Consider the following 23261-nt stretch of genomic DNA (forward strand, 5'->3'; position numbering starts at 1 on the left):
CCTCCTTGTACAGCAGCTTCTCAAGGGCTGCTGCACTCAGCAAGCCCCTGAGCAGCTGAGAGCTGGTCCATCACCATGTGCTGGCGTAGAAATATTGACCACATGCTAAAGCCTTTAGTAGGTCAGGCAGCCATCTGGTCTTGCTGACAGACCTCCATGACCATGGTCAAAGATTCTCATTTAGAGAAACTTCACAGCTTGGATCAAATTTGAAAGACCAACCATTAACATGCTGTAGCCTCTGCTCCAGCTCCAGGAATTAGAAAATCCAGTTTGATGTTTATTGGCTCCTGTTTCTAGAATAGCTGAAGCTTATTCTACTTCTACTAATTAGAAACCATAATTTCCTGAGTGTGACTGTCTGGGCCTCCTGCCTGAGGTGGCAGTGGTGAGGGCAGCCAAGGAGCCCCTCCCTCACCCAGCACTGGCAGACCTGAATCCAGCACGTAAAATAACCCAGCAGCTTTGCAGCAGATGAATGAAATAAAGACAGTTCCCTCCCTTTTTTTTTTCCAAACAGTTAACATTTATTGATAACAATAAAAAAATCTTTTAAAGACTATCTGTATTTTATTACCAAGAATGAGGTATTATGTATACAAAACATTTACAGAATTTGATATGCAGTTCATGAGGAGGGACAGGGAAGTGAAGGACACTGATAACAGGAAAGGTGCCAACAGAAGAGTCACTGGCTGAGAGAAGGAAGAGCAGTATCACACAAAGAAAGACCAGGGTATGAGAAATTTAGTTAGACTGCAGTGATGAAGTCATATTGCCACAGCACTTTGCTTACAGGAAGATTAACTATTGTTTTTCTGGAATTTTATCTCCCTGGTTGTTTGTGCTGTAATGTGCTTTGAGCTCTAAATGATGTGTTAAGATCAAAAGCAGGAAAAACCCAAAGTGCCACTTTTGAGCCAGCTCAAGTGAAAAACAAAAATATAGATCTTCAGACTTGAAAAGGGACTGCAACTCAAAAAAGTCTACAAAGGCAGACACCTGGACAAGATGTGGAGTATTGAATGGAGCAGATTCTATAGAGTTGTCAGCAAAATCACCATCTGAGAGAGAGAGAGAGAGAGAAAGGGACCATCTTCAGCCCTTACAGCCTGGTGAATGGGAACGTGAATGTCATCAGTGTCAGCAGGTGAACCTCACTGTGCTCCAGCTGCTCTCCCTGTGCAGGCAAGCCTGGCTCCTGGGGTCAGGAATTGGGGCAGAGCTCTGGGAGCAGCCCTGGAGTCACAGCCTGTGCAGGCTGCTGTGCAGTGGTGGGAGCTGTGTGACACCAAAGCAGTAACAGCCTGACCTCCATCTTCAGCTTCAGAGTCCTTAAAGAGCTCCAGAACAGATCCACTTGGTTCAGTTTTAGGAGGTTGGTCTCTGAGCACCTCTGTTACTAAAATTTCTGTCAGCTCTGGCACGTGCCACAGCCAGAACGGGGCTGCAGCAGAGCTGCTGGCAGGGGTCTGCCACCTGCCTCTCCAGAGCTCTGCAGGCATAAAAAAGCTTCACACTGAGTTCAGAACCAGCATTCCTCAGGCAGAGGATCCAGAATCTCGAGTGAGCTCTGCTTTCCAAGTGCAGCACCTCCTGAAGCTCCTCCACCACCTACCCAAGCCAGACCCTCTCCCACTTCCCAGCAGGGACTGCAGTGAGCACAGAAGCTCCTTGTGCCTGCATGGACATTTTAGCTCTAGCAAGGGTAAGGAAAGATCAAGAAGGGTCTAACTGTGCAAATCCTGCTGCATTTCAGACCAAAATGTTCTCTGCTCCACTGCCAGGTGTGGTCTGACAGTTCAGTCTTTGGGGCCTTTTGCTGTGCATAGAGAGAGAGCTAGAGAGGGAAGAACAGCTGAACAGAGTTCAGCAAGGGTCTAGCTTGGGCCTGGAACAGGGACAGAGTCCCAAATCCTTGACCAACAGGGACAGAATCCCAAATGGCAGATCACCTCTAGCAGTGGCAATAGTGAAAATGGTGGAGAAAAATCCTTCAATATCCTCTCCTGTATCACTCAGAGGGAAGATCCCTGTGCTCCCTGCTCACAGCAAGGCTGACCACACCTGAGGTGCTCTATTTCTGCCAGGCACAGGGAAGGACAGGAGGCCCCAGGGAGGGACAAGTGCTCAGGAAGGATGGAAGCCACACCTCCTTCAGACTGCTTTAAGCAGCACGCTGAAGCTCTGCATAAATTCCTGACAAAAAGAGAATCTCAGTAAAATCCATTTGCTTGGAATGCACAAAGGAAGCAGAGTGAAGCTCCAGCACAGGGCTGGGAACAGAAGCTCAGAGCTGCTCTGGATGAGCCCAGAGTGACACAGTGAGGGAGAGCCTGCTCTCCACCTCTCTCTCCACAGTGCTCCATGCACAAATCCAAGGAAAGAACAAATTGCTTTCATCCAGCAAGACCCAGAGCTCAAATTCCCCAGAAATGTGCTCATACAAAAGATATATTCAGTGTTACAGCCTGGCCACAGCTCTGTGGGCATGCTTTGAAAAAAACGGACTCACAAAGTCAAGTATCCAGCAACTGCTGTTCTTTGTCTTGGACATCATTAGTGGCAACAGGAGAACAGTTTGCAGCACTGGAATATCACAGGGGATTTCTCAGGATGGCAAGAAATGTCCTGACAGGAGATTTGCAGTTGATCTCCAATGCACTACGGAGCATTTTTGGTAGGGTTTTTCTTTTTCCCTTTTTAACATCTACACAGTTAAAAAAAGAAATCATTCTTAACTGATGCACTGGTTGTTTTTCCTTTTCAGTAAGAGCCCTTGTGTTCAGAGTTAGGATTTGTGCAAGCACACTTGCAAAAATATTTATGGCTGATTTCGGAAAAAGGGTTAAAGTTAAGAGACAAGCTGTTGGATCTAACAAAGATCAAAACCACTAACTGTAAAATTCAAACAGCTACTTTACTATCTATAAAAGGCTTTTTGGGGTGGGGTTTTTTTTTGCACAATTGCCAGTTGAATATGCTGTATTGCAGTCAGCTGCCACGGGCGAGGGTCCAGCCATCACATTTGCTTTTCAGGTGTTGTGGCACTACCTGGAAATCATGGAGCTGGAATGGGACTGGCTAGAGGAGGTGGTGGCAGCACTGAGCTGGGAGAATCCACTGTGGCTTGATTCAAGGCTGGTCATAGATCCCCTGCAGAAAAATAAAAAAGAAGAAAGCAGTTTTAAGCTTCAGAACTCACAAAGATTTTGATTTCTGCTCTGTATCTATACTGTATTTGTTTGCACACTGAATAAAAAGCAAGTAACAGCTTTGGTGCAGATACTCGAAAGCTTTTCTGCCTCACCACATAAAGCAATGAGGACACTACACCCCTTTCAAAAACCAGATGCTGTTCAAAGAGACAGAGATTTCATTTCAGTCAAGTTTATCCACTGGCAGAAAATGAAATTCAACAACTGGAATTTGAATTGCACTTCCTTCTACAGGACAACCTGCCAAGCCCAACAAGCTCTCAAAGCCAAATGACCAGTGATATTGCCACCAGACAAGTAATTAATCCCTTTTATAAATTAGTTGCCCTCAGTGCCACTTTCTAAGGCCCTCATAATTTACTTGTATTTCAGTGAAGGTTTGACATTGGCTGCCCTTGGCCAGACATACCTGAAATCTTCAGATCCTATCACTTCTGTATAGTACATGACTTTACATTTGTGAGAGGACACCTGTAGAGATGCCAGCACATCATCCACACGAGGCAGGTTGGTTGTAGCACAGGCAGGCATGCTGTGGAATTTCCACTGTAAAATGTAGAAGCCAGGCCACCTGGTCACATGAGAGCCCTGCAAGCAGACACAACAAAAATCAAAAATTAGCTTGGTTAACAGAGATTTGTAGGCTTGACTTTACTTTTCTAAGCCTAGAAAAAGTGCCTACATGCCCAGAATTTTTGCCCAATGCTAATATTGGCAGTGCTGGGAGACTCCCTCCACACAACATCCTTATCAAATCTGGGATGGAACACCAGCAGTTCGACAGTGTCGAGGGGTTAGGATTTAATATGCTGAAAGGACAAGTTCTGCTTTAAAACAATATCAATTTTTCAATTTATTTTCATTCATAGCTGTCCTTTGAGACTGTGAAAAGAGCAGTCAAGGCTTCTGCCTCACAGTTTAAGAGGTCACTGCCCACATTTCCAGTTTAACATTTCCATCTTGGTGACTTAAGGAGCTGCGTTTTCAGAGGCTGTTTGACTCATTTCAAATCAACAGGAACAGCAGTGGCAGTGTGTGACTATAAACATGCTGCGTGTTATATCAAACTTGGAATTAAAGGACACGTTGTAAATGGCATAAAAAATCCTTGAGGTGCTTTGGCCATCAGGAGCTCTTACACTGGCCATGAGAGGGCAAACACACAGAAGCTCAACCTTGATTTCCAGCCTTCTCTTATCACTGAGGACAGGCACTGTGATATTCCTCAAACACAGAATATTTGCTTCAGTAAATAACTGTCAGAATTACAGCCCAAAGCAAGTTTTGTTACTTTCTGGATGTGCATTTTACGTGTTCCTCCCCATGTTCCTTGCTGATCCATCTCAGTCCCTAGCAGACCTGATCCAACTTCCCCTCCCAGCAGATCCCACATAAATCCCATCCCTGCTCCTTGCAGCACCCAGCCTGGAACAGCACTGAATGCTGGCCAAAAGCAAGCCCAGCACTGAGTCACCAGCACTCAGTCACCAGTGCTGTGAGTAAGAACAGGCAGTTTGGGCTCCATCTGCCCCCACAGGGCTCTGCCTGCCTCACCTGCACACTCTCCCCTTCTTTGCAGATCAGAGGAGACTCTACCATGCTGTAGTCACGCCCCAGCTGCCACACTTTGTCTATCAACTGGACGTTGTTCCCACCAGGAGATGTAATGCTGTGAGCTCCCAGAGAGTCCTTTTTGGGAGGCTGTGGGGCTCTTTTGGAATGGAAGATGTTAAAAACAATGTCGCCCTTGCACACGTCAAAATCCCACGTGATCACCGACGAGGCGTCCACGATCTGGATGAGAACCTGAGGCAGGAAAGACACATTAGACAACAGCAATTTGCTCACTAAAACAAACTCCTACAGGAAAAGAAAAAAACACAACAAGGAACAGAGCTTTTTTGTTGCTGGGCTTAGTTTCTACTCTTAAAAAGGCTTTTTAACAATCCAAAAAAAGGCACTGCAGATACAAATTCCCCCCTGATGGGGGTGCCTATTCTTCTTACTTTCAGAAGTTTTCAAGCAGCTTCTGAGAAGTTTGCTTGCTTTGCTTAGAAGAATATGGCTTTGAATAGAATGAAAACCAGTGATATTCTCTAAATGGCAACAAAATAACAGGGGGAACAATCACAAACTTCAGCTATAAAAGCATCACCATGCTCCAGAAGGTGGAAGCACATGAAGTAAATAAACAAGCAATAAAGCACTCTCAGGCCAAGAGACTGAGCTCAGAGCAGAGGGCTCAGATGAAAATGAAAGCAAAGGGCAGCTGGAGCTGTACCTCGTGTGGAGCTCCTTTGAAGACACTTGCAGACTGGTAGATTGTTTCAGTCCAAAGCTTGATGTCTTCATTTTCCAACTCTTCTGCTGTTCGGTAGAGGGACTTGGGAACCAGCCCACCCTCTGGTACTTCACACTAAAACAAACAAACAAAAAAAACCCATTAAAATTATCTCCTGTGACCATCCCATTCTGTTCTCTGCCTTCCAGCTTCAGGAAACATTCAGCAATAATCTGGAGAAGGAACAGTCTGAAAGTAATTTTATAGCTTGTACATGATACATAGGTAATTCTTTTTCAAATTATCTGGGTGAGGTGTTTGCAGAACTGCACACCAGGGGAACAGATCTTGTACATACACAACAGCCAGCACCCCAAAAAGGGACTGTGCAAAGGCTGTAATTATCATTTACACCACCTAACACTGAAGAAAAATGGGAGGCACTTCAGAATCCTGAGGGAAGTGGCAACAGTGACTAAGTCTGAAAAACAGAGCTACAGTGACCTGAAAGAACAGTGGTAGCTAAATTTAAGGATGGATAGTGGGCAGATACAAAGTTTCCAAGCAGGTAAAAATATACTGCAGCCAGGAAAATTAACAGTTTTGAAGTTACATCTGTCTGACAGCTCAGAACTGGAAGTGATTACACAACTTCCCTAAGCAAATTTCTGTTTTAAGAAGCCTGTAGCAATGAAGTTGACAGGAGGTTCCACAGAAGTGTCTGGGGAAGTAGAAATGTTTGGTAATTGAATTACAACAGAGAATTGGAAAGATCTCAGAGAAGTCATTTTTGTTCAAATACCCAGAAGTAAAGAAGAAGAGAGACTGCCTGTAACTAGCAGGAAGTATTGTAGCAATTTGCTTTCTGGTAACATTCACTTTTGCTTACATAAACAGTGGATTTTGCCAGCTTTAAGCTCCAAATTAGATAACAGTGAAAGCTACTGCTGCAACAAAAACCAGCCCACTGGAGATAAACATATGCTCTACTCCAACACATCCAACTGTACTTCATTATCATTTGAGACTCTATTGGAACTGACACAGCTGAATTTTCAAGAATGGTACAGAAATTAATCTAGAGAGTGTACAGGGGCTGAGAACACACCCAGCCTGTGTTGTCAAAAGCATTACATGTGAAACAAATCTTACATTATCAGTGAGATGTTAAATGCCAGGTCCAACTGACACCCAAGGTCCAGGCAGCAAACTGCTGCATTGTCACAGGCATGTGACAAGGGACAGAGAAATTACAGTATCCTGCAGTGAAACCACTTTTCTGGTTTGTTGGGGGTAACTGCACACTCTGTGTGGGGAGACTGGGCTGTTTGCTGAGCCCTCTTAGCAGATGTGCCTCATGTTCCTTGGGCTCCTTATGGGATCAGATTTTAAGGTGACACAGACTCTCTGGATCAGCTGGTGGTGACAGCTCTTGCTCAGAGCTCTGCTACCATGTTTGCCTGAACTTTCCAGAGAACAGACTGTGGTTTTTAGCTGTGCTTGGCTGTTTTGATGAGGTATTTGATCAAGATACTCATCCAAGAGAAGCACTGTACTGTTCTTTTTAAAGTGGATCCAGAAAACAGCACTGTGCCTGGAATCCTACACCATAGCTCCCACCTCCAAACTACACCAGGAATCACTCTGTGCTTACAGACTTCTTTGCTTAGAGGAGAGGAAAAATAATAATTAAAAAAACCCCACAAGTAAGTTGCTATATGCAATAGTTTATATTCATACCATGCACTCTCCACCGAGGAAATCAGGGATAATTTCTTTATCTATGTAATCCAGCAGTCCCCCAGGACCCTGGTAGTCATTTCCAGCATAAATAAGGAATTTCTTTCTGGTGTTGTCATCAATGAATGGACTGACCTACAAAGAAAGAAAAACAGAACAGATTAGGCCCTCACATTTTCCTCAAGTCAATTTACATTGTTTTCAAGTCAATTTTGAAGGAATCAGTTTTGATCACACTGAGTATTTCCCCGTGGTTATGCAAAGTCCACACCACAAAGAAGCCAAATTAACCAACTCTGTAATCAGGCTCTTAGGTGGTGGTTTTAATCCATTCCAGGAATCCTACATAAAGGACATTCTTCCAAATGGCAATATTTGCTGCATGTGCAGCCTGATCTCTGAAGTGCTTTTCCAAACTGAGAGAACTGAGGAACACCTTGGATTACACACATACCAGTGTCCAGAGAACTGGGAATACTCGAGGTGCTCTTAGGATAAGCAGACGACCCAAGGTCTCAGGGTAATTGGCTTCAACCACCTCGATGATTCTCAGCAAAGCCTTGACACCAGGTCTCCATAAATGCCTCATGTTCAAGCCTTCCAGATCTACTAGGCAGGTCCAAGAGCTGAATTTGAGAGAGATAAAAAGAAAAATCTCAATAACATCAAAATTCTCTTTGCTTATGCAAGTACCCAACACACTGAAAGGTGGGGACCCTCTGCATGTTTTAGTTTATTCTGTTTTACCTCCTTTGTGCTGCCTGTAGACACTGAGTTTAAGGGGTGTGCAGTGATCACTCTGCACACTCCCATACAGACATTTTAGATAAAAGTTCAGTTCATATGAAGCCAAAAAAAGATCCTGTCAACAGTCAGCCCAAAGATTAAACCATTGGTTTTACTGGGAGATCATTTAAGTGGCCACAATGCTGCTCTGAAGCAATTTGACATTCACAGAGCAGATTTTCTACTGCACAACAGTGCCAGTACATGTCAAAGCTAATTCTGTTGTCACATCTCAGGGAAGGAAGCTTTTTCTATAGGAAGAGATATGTTCTTAATACTAACCACTGAGCTGCAGCATGTGTTTCAGTTTCCTTCCAAGTTCAGGTCCTGCCCTGGGCAGGAATTCAAGATTTACAGCTGTGCTGCACCAGCCAGCAGCCATTACATTATGCATAAGGCTCCTATGAAACACCAAACCCTTCTTTGTTTCACTTTAAATGTTTAATACACAGCCCTTTAGGATTATGGCTACAAATGAAGATGCAGGAGGCAGCACCATTCAACTGTTAAACATATGAGACCTCTCCCTTGGGTTTGACCTCCCCTGGGGAGCTGGGGCAGCAAGGTCTGTAACAGGGAAATGATAAGCAGGCACACCCCACACCCTGGACCTTACAGATTAGGGGAAGGAAACTGGAGAGAGTTCAAAAAACATGGCATCTTTTCAGGGCTGGTCCTGCCTTCATTCCATGCCCTTAAATCCATTTTGCAGTTACCACTTTCACAAGTGACCCCTAGAATGACTTCAAGATGGGTTAGAAAACCACTTTTGACTGAACTTCACATGAAGTCATGCCAGAACATGGAAAACTAGATCCCAGGTTTTACAGGAGCCTCATGACCTCACCTTGGATCAACAGCTGAGTAGCCACACATAATAAATGGAGAATGCAAACCAGAACTGTGTACTGAGCCTTGGAGTCATGGATGAACAAGTGACATGGAAGCCACACCTTAAACTACTGGAACTGTTACTCATGACACTATCATGGCCTGATTTTTTGGCAGCCTGCATCAATGCCCAGTGCCTGTAAAATCTCCCCCACAGACAGATTGGGGAGTTAGGCTGCACTGCTCTGCAGCAGAAGGGAGCAGAAGAGAAACAGCCCCAACAGAAGCATTATGAGCACAAGGCCAAGGCTGCTGGGGCAGGTGATGTGTGTCCCTCAGGCTTCCCCAGGCACACTCCCTCCAGCCCCACTAATTGGGGAGGCTCTTAATTAACCATATGATTGTACCTGCATGTGAGACACAACCTACCCTCTGCTTGTTCCACTGCCTGACATTCCCCCCCACATCCCAGGAAAGCAGCTCATTCCCACAGAGCAGACTTTACCTTATTGGCCTGCCAAATACTTTTGTATTCTCCTCACATCTCCTCAGCCCTTCTTCATTTATTGAAAGAACCTGCACAAAAAAAAGTGGGGTTTAGAAAAGACAGTCTCAAACTCAGTAGATAGGATAAAGAAAATATGTTTATATCCAAAGATTAATTGAAACTACAAGATCAAACCAGCATAAACTTTCCCCCCACCAAAGAATTCATTAAAATCATTACAAATACCCTTAATTGCTCAGAAATTAAAGTCCCTTTTGAAATCACAGAAAGCAACCTTGAAACAGAACTAGGGCAAGCAAACAAAAGTTAGTGTCTGCTTGGAAACGCTACTAGGAGAGAAAAATAAAACCCACTCCCTGTTTTTAACAGTCACTATGGCTACTCCTGTCATTACTGGGAGTCAAAAAAAGTTAGTGCAAACCTGGAATTCTGCCAGCTTTCTGCTTGGAAGCTGAGCAGATCCACAGTAACAGTCTGAGTGATGACTTTAGAGAAGAAGGCAGAAGTACAGGCAAGCACTTTCTCTTTAAAAATAAATGATTCTTATCCCTGGAGTACAGACTTGACAAAATGCTGAGTGTGGCATTTTCCCTTCTGTACAAGAGCAGAGACTGCAGTCTGAAACCCTGCACAAGTGCAGAAGAATCTGTGCAAATGCCCATCAGTAACCATGGGAGCTGCCAGGAACTCCACCTTTCCATTAGAACACACCAGGAACAGCTAAGAGGGGCTTTCAGAGGTATTCCAACCAAAAACTGATGGAAATGTTACCCATGACACTATCATGGGCTGATTTTTTGGCAGCCTGCACCAATGCCCAGTGCCTGGAAAATCTTCCCCCCAAACAGATTGGGGAGTTAGGCTGCACTGCTCTGCAGATGAAGGGAGCAGAAGAGAAACAGCCCCAAGAGAAGCATTATGAAAACATCTTGGGTGTGAAAAATTCGTATTTTATGATTGTCTTTTTGCAAATATTAAAATGAATATTGTATATGTTGTGCTAGAAAGCAATGCTGTATTAATTCTCTTAAGTAGTGTGTTAAATATAGTTTTAGGTTATAACAAAATGTTAAAATAGAAGCTATGCTATGTAAGATACTTCTTTTTTCTAAAGAAAGGACTTGCAGTGAGAGAGCAGCCACAGGACGCCTAAATCTTTCAGAGAAAAAGAATTTTTGTTATCAGGAGAACTGAACTTCTTCCTGCCTCACTCAAACAGCATGACGCCGTTAGGATTAAGAGTAAGAAGCTGACACTGACCAGACAGAATCCTGTATTTGAATGGAATTTATGCATCATGTATGAGATGTATGAATATGCAACAGGCTATTGTTTTTAAGGGTTGATCCTCTGTTAACGTGGGTCCTTTTTTGGCCTTATTTTGCCCAGAAAAGGTACCCGGACATCCATAACTCTTTGTTTCTATTGTCTTATATTGTCCTAATCCAAATTGTCCAAATTATTATTACTCTAATTGTATTACTATTTTTATAACCATTTTATTACTGTTAAACTTTTAAAATTTTAAACCCAAGTGACTGGCATTGTCCACATGGGGGGTTCTGGCTGCAATCCTGTGTTGTTTTGGGAACACTCACGTAGCGCAGCAGGGCCTCCTCCCCCAGCGCTCGCACCAGGCCCTTGGTGTCCATCTGGCCCAGCCTCAGCACGTACAGAGGGCGCCCGTCTGCACAGAGACAAAAAACACAGCAGGAGACATTTGAGAGAGCTCTTCTAAAAAATTCAGATGGAAACAAACCATAACAGTTAAACCTCCCCTGTACGAGGAAGAATCAAGAGCAGGCGGCAACATAAACATCACTCCTTGCAGCCACACCAACAGATTATCTGTAAATGAGCTGCAAAATGATCATATCCTGATTCAGAAATAGCTCCCTGACCTTCATGGAAAGTTCAAAGGACTTTGAGTGCATCAGTTCACTCCAGACCTTGGTATACACAATTAATGACACAGACTATTCTTAGCTTCCAGGACAGCTCAGGTACACCAACGAACTGAAGCTTCCCTGTAACTGCAGAGCTGCAAGGAAGGCTCCAAGGCTTTTATCACATGTGATGCAATAGTGCTCTGGAGAGTTTAAAAAAATAGCCATCCTGAGATCTGGGAACTAATGAAACCAAGTGTTCACTCAGAGCCTGCCCTCTGCAGAGTCTGCTGGGTGAAGCCACACTCAGCTCTGCCACTGCACACTGTGCAGAACTGGCACACAGCCCTGCTAATGCAGGTTAGCCTGGTGAGAACAGACTCTGCTCCAGAGATCAGCTTCTGCTGGACCTTCTGCATTAGAGCCCTGCCCATCCACAGGCAGCCTGACACTGGCAGGATACTCAGGCATTAAGGTGAATTACTGTGTTGGCTGAAATTGAGAATCAAAGTTTGCATTTTTAGCTCTTAGTTGTACAAAACAGCTCCCAGCCTCCCTCTAAAGTTGTTAGGCTTTACTTCATCTATTTTAATACACAGGCTAAACAATCATCTGCTTATAAAAGGGAATATGGTAGCATTCAATATAAAAAGAAGAAAAAGAGGAAGCTTTCTACATAAAACCTTCCTCAAGTCTTGTTGTCTGTGCAGCTTCACTCCACTCCATAGCTGCAAGAGAGGTTATCAAATTAGCATTAAGCCCTTTGGGACACAAGGAGAGAAACTGCAAAAAACATACTATTAAGAAAACCAACAAACAACCAAAACTGCAGAGTCAAGGCCAGTTATTTATTTGACAAAGACACTGCCCCCATGAAAGTTCACAGTGTTTTATGTTTTATCAGGTGGACTAAAAGAAAATGTTATTTTAACATCAGCACACACTTATCTTGGAATGTAATGTTTAGCTTTTGAAACACTAAACAAAAACTGCTATTAAGCTTCATAGCAGGTCTCCCTCCCAGATCCAGATTCCTCCAAACCCAAACTAACAGCTCAGTAACCCTGGTCCACCCAAATGACACATGAAGGAGACTCTCAGTTGACAGTGCTCTGTTATCACTGTACAATTTATATTCCATTAGAGCTTTGTGGTTTTAAAAAGACATTAGATTGAAGCATTCCTGTCAAAATAAGAGCCATTCAGATGTATAGAAATCTGTGCTAATTGCAAGCCAAAATAATAACTTCTTTCTTTAGCACTGATAGCTCATTCTAGACAACATGCTTCATTATCATTGCTGCCCTTGCTGTAGCACTAAAAGTCACACAGCATTCAGCCAGCTTAAGTTTGGCACGTTTAACATATGTAGGAGGAAAGGAGCAATACTAGAAAAGAGGGTGTAAAAAAAGAACCTACCACTGTAAAGTTTTAAATTATAGAGAACTGCTCAGTTCTGAAATGGTGTTTCCATTATTGACAAAGCCATGCTTCACTTGTGGGCATGCTGCAAGAGAGATCAAAGGAACTGCAGGGGAAGGGAGGGGGCATGAAGTTCACCACAAGACTGCAGAACTTCTCAGAAGAACATTAAACAAGCCTTTGATGCATTCTGCACCTTTCTCCTCACTGGCAGGACCCAGTTGTGTGCAATCGACGGAGGAAGTCTTTGCAAAGGACAGACAAGGAACACGCTGAAAGCGAGAACTTATTAACAGGTCTTTTTCCCTACAATCTTTACAAGCACATTCTCATTTTCCATTTTCTCAGTTTGAGGTCTGTCAAACCCAGAGCAGCAGGGAAGAGCCATTCAAGCTCTGTGATTAAACTTCTGCTGTGTTCTCCCTGTCTCCTGGCCACCACTGCTGACAGCATCCTGCCCTGTTTCATATGCTGCTTGGAAAAGGAAGAGCTGAGCAGAAACAATGGTGCCTGGTGGGAAAAGACTCAATCAGAGCCCAGATCGCTCACAGTAAGAGATCATTTCCTTATCTGAAGAGCCCAGCTTGCCTCAAGGCACAAATTCCAACGTGTTTCATTTCTGTGTATGTATTAGGATGAGATCAGTGCACGATAAAGCAGAGGGACAGGGGAGTGTGGCAGGCTGTGGCTCACAGCACAAAGGGAATTCAGCCAAAGCTGCTTCTCTTCTTAAACAAACCTGCTCTATTTGATGTTTTTGCAACATTCCACTTCTCATCATTAAGCTGATTGTAATACCAAATAAATATTCATTTATGCCATCAGCAGACTTATGCAACATCAGAAATAAATTGATTACGAAGATATACTTATTTACAAACACCTTTTAATCACTGAAAGAGCACACTCAGCATTTGCCTAACACCCTTCTAAGTATCTCAGAGCACTACAGAAGTGCAATTAATCACTTTTTTTAAGCTCCTGGCAAAGCAGATTTAAGTATGTCAGTATTAGTCAGAAAGACTCTGATCCAGGACTCTGCCTCCAGCCCCTAAGGGCTGGCAAGGCACTGGAACAGGCTGCCCAAAGAAGCTGTGGATGCCCCTGAAATGTTCAAGGCCAGGTTGGACAGGGCTCTGAGCAACCTGGTCTAGTGGAAGGTGTCCCTGCTCATTGCAGGGAGATGGAACAAGATTATTTTAAATTCCCTTTCAACTCAAAACATTCTATCAATTTAAATGTCTCTAGAAGTTCTAACCAGCCACCTCTAGTTAAGAGAGGGACAACTATCACCTTTGATTCAAAGGGTAAAAAGGCTGCTCAATACATGTTTTGTACTGAAACCATACCTTTATCATGGTGATGCCAGCCTCCTGCATAGTAATCCTGGAGCACCTGGGGAGGATTCCAGGTGTCCAGAATATAATCCACCTGGTGCTGCTTACGCCACGTCAGTGACTGGCAAAGGATCTCTCTTGCTTTGTCGATGTTGAAGTCCCTGGCACGCAGGAATCTTAAAATGTGCTCATCCTTTGGGATCTATTAACAAAACCAAACCAAATTTTGTATTCAAGGTTTGAAACAAGAACAGAAAGCCGAACAATTGAAGCTGAAAAATGTGCAGCCCTGTGCCAATGCATGAGGATGGTGTGTAACACTGGGAGTTACTCAAGAAAATCAGCCTTTGAAACAAAATCATGAGCCCTGTCAGGCACTGCAGCTACCTCCATAAGGGATATAAAAATTTCATGAACTCTAATGTAATCAATTCCACCTGCATGACCATACCAAGCCAGTCCAATTTAAATAAATCAGGACAGAACACAGACTGTGTTTTATTGTTAAGTTAGAGGAAGCTGAGACACACATGCAAATCACAAGGCACTGGAAAAACCCCAGCCTTGCTATCAGTGCTCCACTCCTACCAGTGTTTCAGTATTTAAGACTATGATCTTTGGCCCAAACAAACAAATATAAAAATAAGGTCATTGTAGAAACCAGGAAGACTTATAAAACTGATGCTATTCCCCTGAGGCAGTTTAACTGACAGTCTGAGAGGTTTTCCAGCTAATTATTGAAGCACCACAGCTGCAAAGTCAGCTGGACAGTCACAATGAACTCCTCCTATTGCCACTGCTTAAATGTAGGTTTTGATGATAGAGAGCCACTTAGCAGAAAGAGTCAGCCCCAGGAGGGTGTGGCAGGGCATTTCCTCAGGCCCACCGTGTGTCACTCTCTCTGAGCCAGGGGACACCCCAGGAGCTCACCTTGCCTTTGTGTGTCTCCTGGAGCCACTGCCGCAGGCGGATGAGGCAGCTCTCCTGCATCGGGGTCAGGTCCCCCAGGTACCTCTTGATGTAGTCTGCATCCAGCTTATCTAAAAAGAGATTACAGGTGATCAGAGTGGTCCTGACCTGACCAAACACCACGTGATTTGATTTGCTGCTGTCCCAAAGTGGCTGCTGTGTTCGGCACAGTCAGAACTGAGTAAGGTTCCTTTGAATCAATGAAAAGATGAGCAAGGCAACAAACACAGTCATCTTCAAGAAGAAGATAAAATTCTCTTTCTGCAGCTAAGGAAGGAGCAAAAGCAGGCATTTGTTAAAAGCATTTGGCCAGTTTACTCAGATTCATCAATCCACAGCACCACTGGGATTGCTGCTTCTAGAAATACTTAGAGAAGTTTTGATCTCCCAGTGCAAGAATTTTCCCAAATTCCCAGAAGACTATCTAGGGAAGTTCCAGCTGTTTCCTCCCCATCATTCCTATAATTACACCCACCCCTGAATTTCAGGATAAGAGCAGACTGTTCATTTGCAACCCAATGAACAGCAAAGAGTTTTTCTGCTCATACCTGATCTCTACTCACGAGTTCAGCCCATAACAGCTGCCTGAGCCCTGCCATGAGTCACTGCTTGGTGAGCCCACCCTTGAACACTGCATGTCCCCAACTCAGGAGCAATGTGGAGCTCCTCAGCTGCCCAGAAGTGCCCAGTGCTGAGAGCCACTCCAGTCCAAAGCTTCCCAGTAGAACACATCAGACCCCCCATACCATCGGGTGTTCCTGCCGTGGGCTCCGAGGGGCTGCTGGAGGTGTTGAGGATCTCCTTGCTGCTCAAGCCCTCCTTTGTGGCAGACTCTGGGATATTAATGGCAGGTGACACTGGTCTCCTTGGGTGGCATGTGCTGCTCTCTGATTTACATGCAACAGGAGGAGTCCAGCGAGGGACAAAGGTTATTCCTTCTTCCTCCAGCTGCTTCAGGTAGTACTCTATTATTTCTTTTCCCTTCAAAAAAGAAAATTTACTTCAGCTACTGAAAAACCCACACATTTAGACACAGAAAGGATTGTCCTGAAAATTAAGTGACCAGATCTCTGAAGGTTTCATGTGGAACAGCCCTACACAGACACAGTGCCCCAGGCCCTCAGCAAAGCAGCCCAGGTTTCTGAGCAGAGCAGCCTGTTACTTAGCAGCAGTCTCATTGACTTTTGGTAACTTGGAGCCAGGCACATCCTTCCCAACTGCAGGCTCACCTTTTTAATATTGCTGGTGTATTGCTTCATGGCAATCTTTTCCACTGTGCTTTCAAAACCAAAAAAAGATTTGATATCTAGACTTGCTGACTGTTCAAAACAGGTCCAATCTTCATTGTCAGGATGAACCTGCAAGTCAGAAGATCATACAGTTCAGTTATCCATTTAGGGTTTTTTTCTCCCTTACAATATTTGAAATGTTTCTTGTTTTACAGGTTCACACAATCAAAAACATTAAAGTGGATTTTGCTTCACTTGCTTCACAGTTGGGAAGAGGCAACACCAAAGGACAAAAAGCTGAGAAGCTTTTGGTCCCACAGCCATTTTTTTTTGGTCTTAACAAGAAAGGGGAGGGTGGAGAAGCACAAGTGCACCAGCCAAGAGCCAGAGGAGTGCACATTTCTACAGTCCCTCAGTCCAGATAAGGGCTGGGACTGCAGGGTGTGTGTGGAACAGAGTAAAAACCTCCACAGGGAATTCTGCTGTGGCTGACAGCCCAGGGCCAGCTCAGCCAGGCTGAGCCCTGCAGCAAGGGCAGGGGCAGCACCCCCAACATGTTCCCAAGGGACAGCCAAAGCACTGTTCTCACACTGACCTAGGAGGTATTTCAGCATTCTGTAGAATGAAAACCGTTTTAGTTTGCTCTCCCATGATAATGCCACAGACAGATGTGCACACTCCTCACTCAGCTGACACCTTCCCTCTCAGCTTATCTCTTGCTTTACTGACACGATCCTGAAACAGACTTTTAGTTGGACTCAATTTTAAAGGGCTTTTCCAAGCTAAACAATTCTATGACTGATACTGATACAAAAAAGCTGTTCTTTAAACTCTCTTCAGCTGAAATGGATTTGCTCAAGCAATTTCTAGGCTGGGCTTTGAATTTGTCATTACAAAAACATCACAAAAGGCTGGATTTCTGAGCATGTAACTGGCCTGACGCCTTAGGGTTCCCTTCCCCCTCAAAACATGCTAAATTTGGCTAAGAACAGATTTAACACTTTATGAGGAGACAGCTGCAAAAAAAAACCTTTTACCTTCATTTTCTGTTTCTGCATTAGGGAATGGGAGATACAAGAATAGCTTGTACAGCCTCAGTAAGTACAACTCATCATTTAAGAATCTTCCTGTATTTTCATAAATTCAGTTATAAGTAACCTTTAATAAAAATGAACTTTAAGAAATAATTTATTCTTCCATTAAAAACCTGGTTTTGTATTTACCTAATTTCTCAATTGAGTAGAGCAAATGGGCATAGAGAAGTGCTGTGTTTTGTACATATTTACCACATGCACTTTTCTGTACAGCATTTCCCCTGTTTAAACAGAGCTTTCACATAAAAACTGCAGCTAAGTGGAAGAGTACTCTTAAATTTACTCTGTAAGTTACAGCAGAAATAATTATAAAAATATTAGATAATAGTGTCAAGTGGGTTTGGCACCAAGTGATATTTTAACCACAGGTTAAACACAACAGAAAATGTTATGACCTAGAAAAAGTGCTACAATACAGATAAATCAGTCACATTTGTTAGCTCTGATCCGACCTTTAACATCAATTTGAAATTCTACAGCTACAGTACATGTTGTAAGAGCCCATGAGGGTGGGCTGAGCCATTCAGAAATAAACCATGAGCAGAGCAGAGCAACAGGCCTGCCACCAGACTCCTCTGCATCAACATTTGCACCGAAGACCAAGAACAATGAAAAAAGGTAGGTTAAAACACAGAGCTGACTCAGTGAACTCCTGTCTGAGCTGAGAAGAAGGCAAATCAGCTGAACTTTCCTCTGGCAGTTCTGTCAGGGTGTCAACAGCCTCACCAAGTCCCACACTGCTGCTACAAAGCACAGATTTGCCTAAACAGAGCTGTCAAACACAGCAAATTATGTTGTGTTCTGCTCTCTGAGAAGATGCTCATGCAAGAGGGTGCCAAACATGTCTCAGTTTTTGAGGCAAGTGTTTTACATTTAAGACTAACAATTATCACTCAGGGCAGTGTGTTGGTGCTGGATTAAGCTCTTTTCTGACCCAGAGATGAGGTAACTGAGAGATGCTTTAAAAACTTTTACTTATTTTCAGTCTCATGTGAAGGGTGAGACAATACAAATGTTATAATTCATACCATCACAATCAGAAGCCAACTCTTTTCTAATTGCAATACACTATAAGCATTTCTTGGCCTATCAGCTTTTGCCACACCATGCTGTAAATGCTTTAAAGCCGATCTAAAATTACCCTTTGTGAGTCCTACTACAATGCATCTTTCATAGTTCTATTTCACCAAAGTATCCAGTTTTATTTGCAAGGCCATCCTTTGAAACTTGTTGCTAGTTCCATTTCTCTCTCAACAATGTCTGTCCTATTCCATGGCATTTCTAAGTCAGCATTTCTTATCTCAAGGTTTGCATACATTCTCTACAAATTCATTTCCCACATGTTGGTTATTTTTTCTTGCAAGGCAAAAGTCAGGAACAACCTGAACCTTGGCTCCATCTGCAGCCCCAGCAAGGGCCTGTTGTTACTCACTGTGTAGGAGCAGTGCTCATTGATGATGACTCTGTTGGAGAAGGTTTCATTGTAGGCTTCTATGTGCAGAGTCCTTTCTCTCCTGTTCAGAGAGTTCTTCTGGACAAAGTAGACATAGTCCACTCCTGCAATCTGGGGAAGAGGCACAGATTCTGTTAAGGTACATGTTTTATGTTGGGGTATTCTATTCCTATCTGTTAGAGGAGGAACAGTTATCTGCTGTTCATTGGGCAGTTTTTTCTTTATCTCTTCCACAACCAACCCTCCTTCCAGGAGATCTCTTTGTTTAATGGGCCATTAACTATTAATTATCTTCTGTCCATGGCCAGTGAGTGTCCCTGCATGGCTGATCCAATTCCATCATCCCATGGGGAGATGCTGCGCCCAGGGGAGGAGCCAAGCATTCCTACCTGGATCCAATCTGAGCCTGGAACAGCACAGCAGCCTTTGCCCACTGCATTGCCAGAGGAGCAGCTTTCTGCTGCCCTGCATTGCCAGAGGGAGCCCAGGCCCATCTGCAGCAGCCCTGGAGCTGCAGAGGAAAACTCCCCCCTTGTGCAGGATCCCTGCTCCAGCAGCAGCACAGCTGGCACTGCAGGAGGGCTGAGCCCCCATGGGATGGGGCTGTGCCACCCCCTGACACACAGGGGGGCAGCTCCTGTTCTCACTCCATCAGTAATTTTTTTGTTTGTACTATTACATTTTTATTTTTAGTTTTTCTAGTAAAGAACTGTTATTCCTATTCCCATAACTTTGCCTGAGAACCTTTTAATTTCAAAATTACAATAATTCAGAGGGAGGAGGTTTACATTTTTCATTTCAGGGGAGGTTCCTGCCTTCCTTAGCAGATACCTGTCTTGTCAAACCAAGACAGCACAGCATTCAGGTGAAGGGGTATCCAGAAGCACAAAGCAGGCACTTCAGAGCTCCTCACCTTTTTCAGCAGCCGTGGTGCATCGATGTCCAGCTTGCAGCGCCGCTCGATCACGTGGATGGCCTCATCCTCACTCTTGTACTCACTTACAGTGTCACTGGCTACAAACATGGGGATCAGAGGGCACGTAGGAAACCTCCTTTCATATGCCTGTCACGATGGAAAGAGAACAATCATCACCATTAATTCCTGAGGGTGTGCAGAGCTCCTCCAGCATTTGGAGGCCCAGTGCCCTTCAGAGCTTCCGTGGAAGGGGCTGAGCCTTCCTGAACCCACATGACAGCTCAAAGAGTCCCAGTGCATTCCAAACAATCCATTTATTAATATGTTCCTTGCCAGTAAGGCAATTTTTAAACCACACAAAATAACCCATTCCTCCCCTCCCTCTGGAAAGGAAGTTATTCATTCTGTACCATGACAACCCCCTTGATAACAGGAAAATCAGACCCTCCAGTCTTAAAATACCACAAGACAAAACAATTATGTCTTGGATTAAAAAAACCCACTTACTAATTACCGGTGTTTCACCAAGCTGTCTAGAGGGATTTCATACAGCTCCCCAAGGTCTAATAAAAACATTCAAAAGCTATTTCTTAAGCTAATAGAGCTCTCAAGCTCCCTGGGCACAGAGTGTTCCTAATGATTTCACTGCAGTTTATCAGTTCCCAGTTTTGTCCAACAACAGTCAGTCTAATACAATGAGCTCATTTCACACTTCTGAAAATGTAAAACTTTTTGTAATAATGCAGAGCTAGCAACAGCTTTGATTTTGGTTAAAAAACACAGTCATGTAAATAACTTCATCCCTTAAATACTTGACACACAGAGAAGATGGTATTAAATCAGACAGGAGAGTTAAGGATTTGGGATCAGTAAAACAAATAAGAGGAAAATGGGTGTTATCCCCACTAGTAAACTTGTTGAATTTTAATTTTAAAACCACTGTGGCTGGAGAATACAAGAGAGCTCTCATTTTTTTCTTTTTCTTCCAGAGTCTCTGATGTATCTCTGCTTCTCTTTGGCTTTTTTTTTTCCTCATGGAGTAGTAGTGAAGCAACTAATTCTTTAGCCTGCTTTCCCTCAATTTTTGCTACTATCAGAATCTCATTGGCTTTGATGAAGAGGTAGGATTTTGCAAGATGTCCCAATGCAGAAGAAAGAAGCTTAGATAAAGTAAATCTGAGAGAGCATCATGAAACAACTCTTTTAAAGAGGTAAAATATCCACTCTGTCCTTTTAGATGATTTCAACTACTCTGAAAACAGCTGCAGCACCACGAGGGAGAGGGTGGGGAACAAAACAAGCAGCAGCTGCACAAAGTATGCAGTGGTGGGGCTGGAACAGAAAAGGTCTCTTAATTCTCCCTTTAGAACAATTAAAATACTTCCGTTTATTACCAGTGTTCAAACCTAGTTTGAAGGCAGTGTTTCTATGGTGACAGTGGTGTAAGGCACTAGAACAGTGTCAGCTTTTTTCCCCCTTGTGCATATTTTTAAACCATTTTTGCAGCATGACTGTCCCAAGTTCATAAAGCTGCTGTGAAAGGCAGAGAAGTGCAGCCAGAGAAGGGGTCACACGCAGTCCCTGCTGCAGAGCCCATCTGTGCACAGCTGCCTGGGTCTGACTGAAGGACAGCAATCATTCCTGGGCTCTGAGATGGGGGCACAACAGCAGGGACAGAGCATTGGTGCTGTAACACAATAGTCAGCACTGTTGGGATGGCAAAGAAGCTTTATTTCTTTTACAAGGCTCTTGTTCTGGACAGAAGGCTATACATTTTAGTTGCTCATGAGTATCTCAGCCCTCTCCCTGAAAAAATCTCAGCATTCTTCATCAATTAATCCCTATTTTAACTGCAATGACTGTAGTTGAAGTCAGAAAAAGAAAACACTTCTAGAAGAAGCAGAATTTAGAAGCATTTCTCATTTTCAGATTGCTTCATTTAATACTTTTATTTTGAGGACCTTATGTTACAATTATTTTATAGACAGGACAGCAAGGGCAGTAGGTATCTAACAGGCAGGTATCTAATAGGTAGGTGTCTATTTTTCTCACTTTTTTCAGTCTTTTTTATCTTAGGATGATGAGTTTCCCCCATCTGAACAGCCAAAGCTTTTGCAATTCTCCTTCATTGCACACATTGACACTTTTCTCGTCTCAGTCCTCTTAAACACTTCATGTTTGCCCTGTGAATGTTTGCAATTCAGAGCATTACCTGCTCCTGAACTGTGAACAAAAAAATGCCCAAGAAGAATATGTTGTTTTAAATGGCAAGACTGAATTGAATGTTTAATTCAGAAGAAAATGAAATAATTATCTGCCAAAAGCTGGCAAGCTGAATAATCACAGAAAAGCAAAAAAACCACAAAACTTGAAGGTTTCCAAGAGATTAACAGCAACTCAGGATTCTTTCTCTCTAAAGAACATACACACAGAAAACTGTTCACAGTCAAATTTACTGGGCTCTTAAATCAGATTTTATTTCTTTATGTCCCACTGCCAACACATCCTTGTAATGCACCATTTCTCAGCACAGCCTGGACGGAATAAAAGGTGATCAGAGCAAACCACGGCCACGTCAAAAGATTCAATCTGATTCAAGCACAACTCTGCCTTCCACCAGGGACAAACTGCACTTTCACAGTGCAGAGTGGGCAGGAAAAAGCTGCAAAAGGCTACAGGACACTGACAGATCTTTCACCACAAACCTACACAGCACAGGAAGAAAACCTGTAATTTGTGGTACAACACAGCAAGAGCCACGTGAGTCAGAGCAGCACATGCATGGCCAGGACTGGAGCTATTCAAGGAGCACGAGAAAATTAAAGAAAGATCAAACACTGCTTTTATTTTCCAAGAGAACTGAAGGGATTTTGCTGCATTATTGAAGTGTTTTGAACCAGAAATTTTGTCTCAAATCCAGCTTTGCAGACAGGAAATAACTGAACTGCATTATGCAGTGTTCCTCCAGCAGGCTGATAAAGCAGAGTTTATTATAAAATATTGCTCCTTCCTTGTATGACAGCACTGTGGTGAAGCCTGGACAGATAGGTCTCTCTTCACAAATAAAATCAGATATTCCATACCTTTGTCTCAGTGTTCCAATTTCACTGTACAGATACAATCAAAGACAATTAGTTCCTCAAAAGAGGAGCAGCTGCAGAAAATCCTGAAGGGCTCCATGCAGGAGTGAAGTCCTGCTGCTGTAGCACTAAATGCACCCAGGAATGGAGTTTCAAGGGCATGACACTGTCACTGTCACATTTAACACACAGGGTGTGTGGAGACTGACACAGAGCACAAATCAAAAGCACAGATGTGCTCGTCCCCAAAACTCTGCAGCTGCTGCTGGGCTTGACATGAAGTCACAACACCTCTGTGGCTGAGACACCTGTGTACAGACCTTATAAAAAGTGATTTTGAGCCTGCAATTCTGCAGTTTCTCAATAATGTACTTTTACATTTCCCACCAGCCTCTGGAGCATTTGTGTACTCTGATCCATTAGAAGCTGCATTGTGCATCAAGAAAAACAGTCTGGTGAAGCAGCTTGAACCACAAATTTAACTTTCTTAATGCACGTTAACAGCAAGAGC

General features: G+C 43.5%; 1 protein-coding gene across 1 annotated transcript in view; it reads right to left on the reverse strand.

Moving 5' to 3' along the window:
• Window positions 1-508: 508 nt before the first annotated feature.
• SEC14L1 (SEC14 like lipid binding 1) overlaps window positions 509-23261 on the reverse strand; it is a 43445-nt gene continuing 20692 nt past the window's right edge. The window contains exons 3-16 of the mRNA XM_030961907.1: window positions 19668-19817; window positions 18734-18865; window positions 16208-16336; window positions 15725-15959; window positions 14940-15049; window positions 14022-14211; window positions 10963-11051; window positions 9362-9432; window positions 7694-7865; window positions 7240-7374; window positions 5500-5634; window positions 4773-5024; window positions 3628-3806; window positions 509-3156 (exon numbers count right to left, since the gene is read on the reverse strand). Of these exons, the coding sequence (XP_030817767.1) occupies window positions 3051-3156; window positions 3628-3806; window positions 4773-5024; window positions 5500-5634; window positions 7240-7374; window positions 7694-7865; window positions 9362-9432; window positions 10963-11051; window positions 14022-14211; window positions 14940-15049; window positions 15725-15959; window positions 16208-16336; window positions 18734-18865; window positions 19668-19817 (2085 nt within the window). The 3' untranslated portion in view covers window positions 509-3050. The remainder of the gene's footprint in view (window positions 3157-3627; window positions 3807-4772; window positions 5025-5499; window positions 5635-7239; window positions 7375-7693; window positions 7866-9361; window positions 9433-10962; window positions 11052-14021; window positions 14212-14939; window positions 15050-15724; window positions 15960-16207; window positions 16337-18733; window positions 18866-19667; window positions 19818-23261) is intronic.

The sequence above is a fragment of the Camarhynchus parvulus genome, chromosome 18 (assembly GCF_901933205.1).
Source record: "Camarhynchus parvulus chromosome 18, STF_HiC, whole genome shotgun sequence".
Lineage (NCBI taxonomy): Eukaryota > Metazoa > Chordata > Aves > Passeriformes > Thraupidae > Camarhynchus > Camarhynchus parvulus.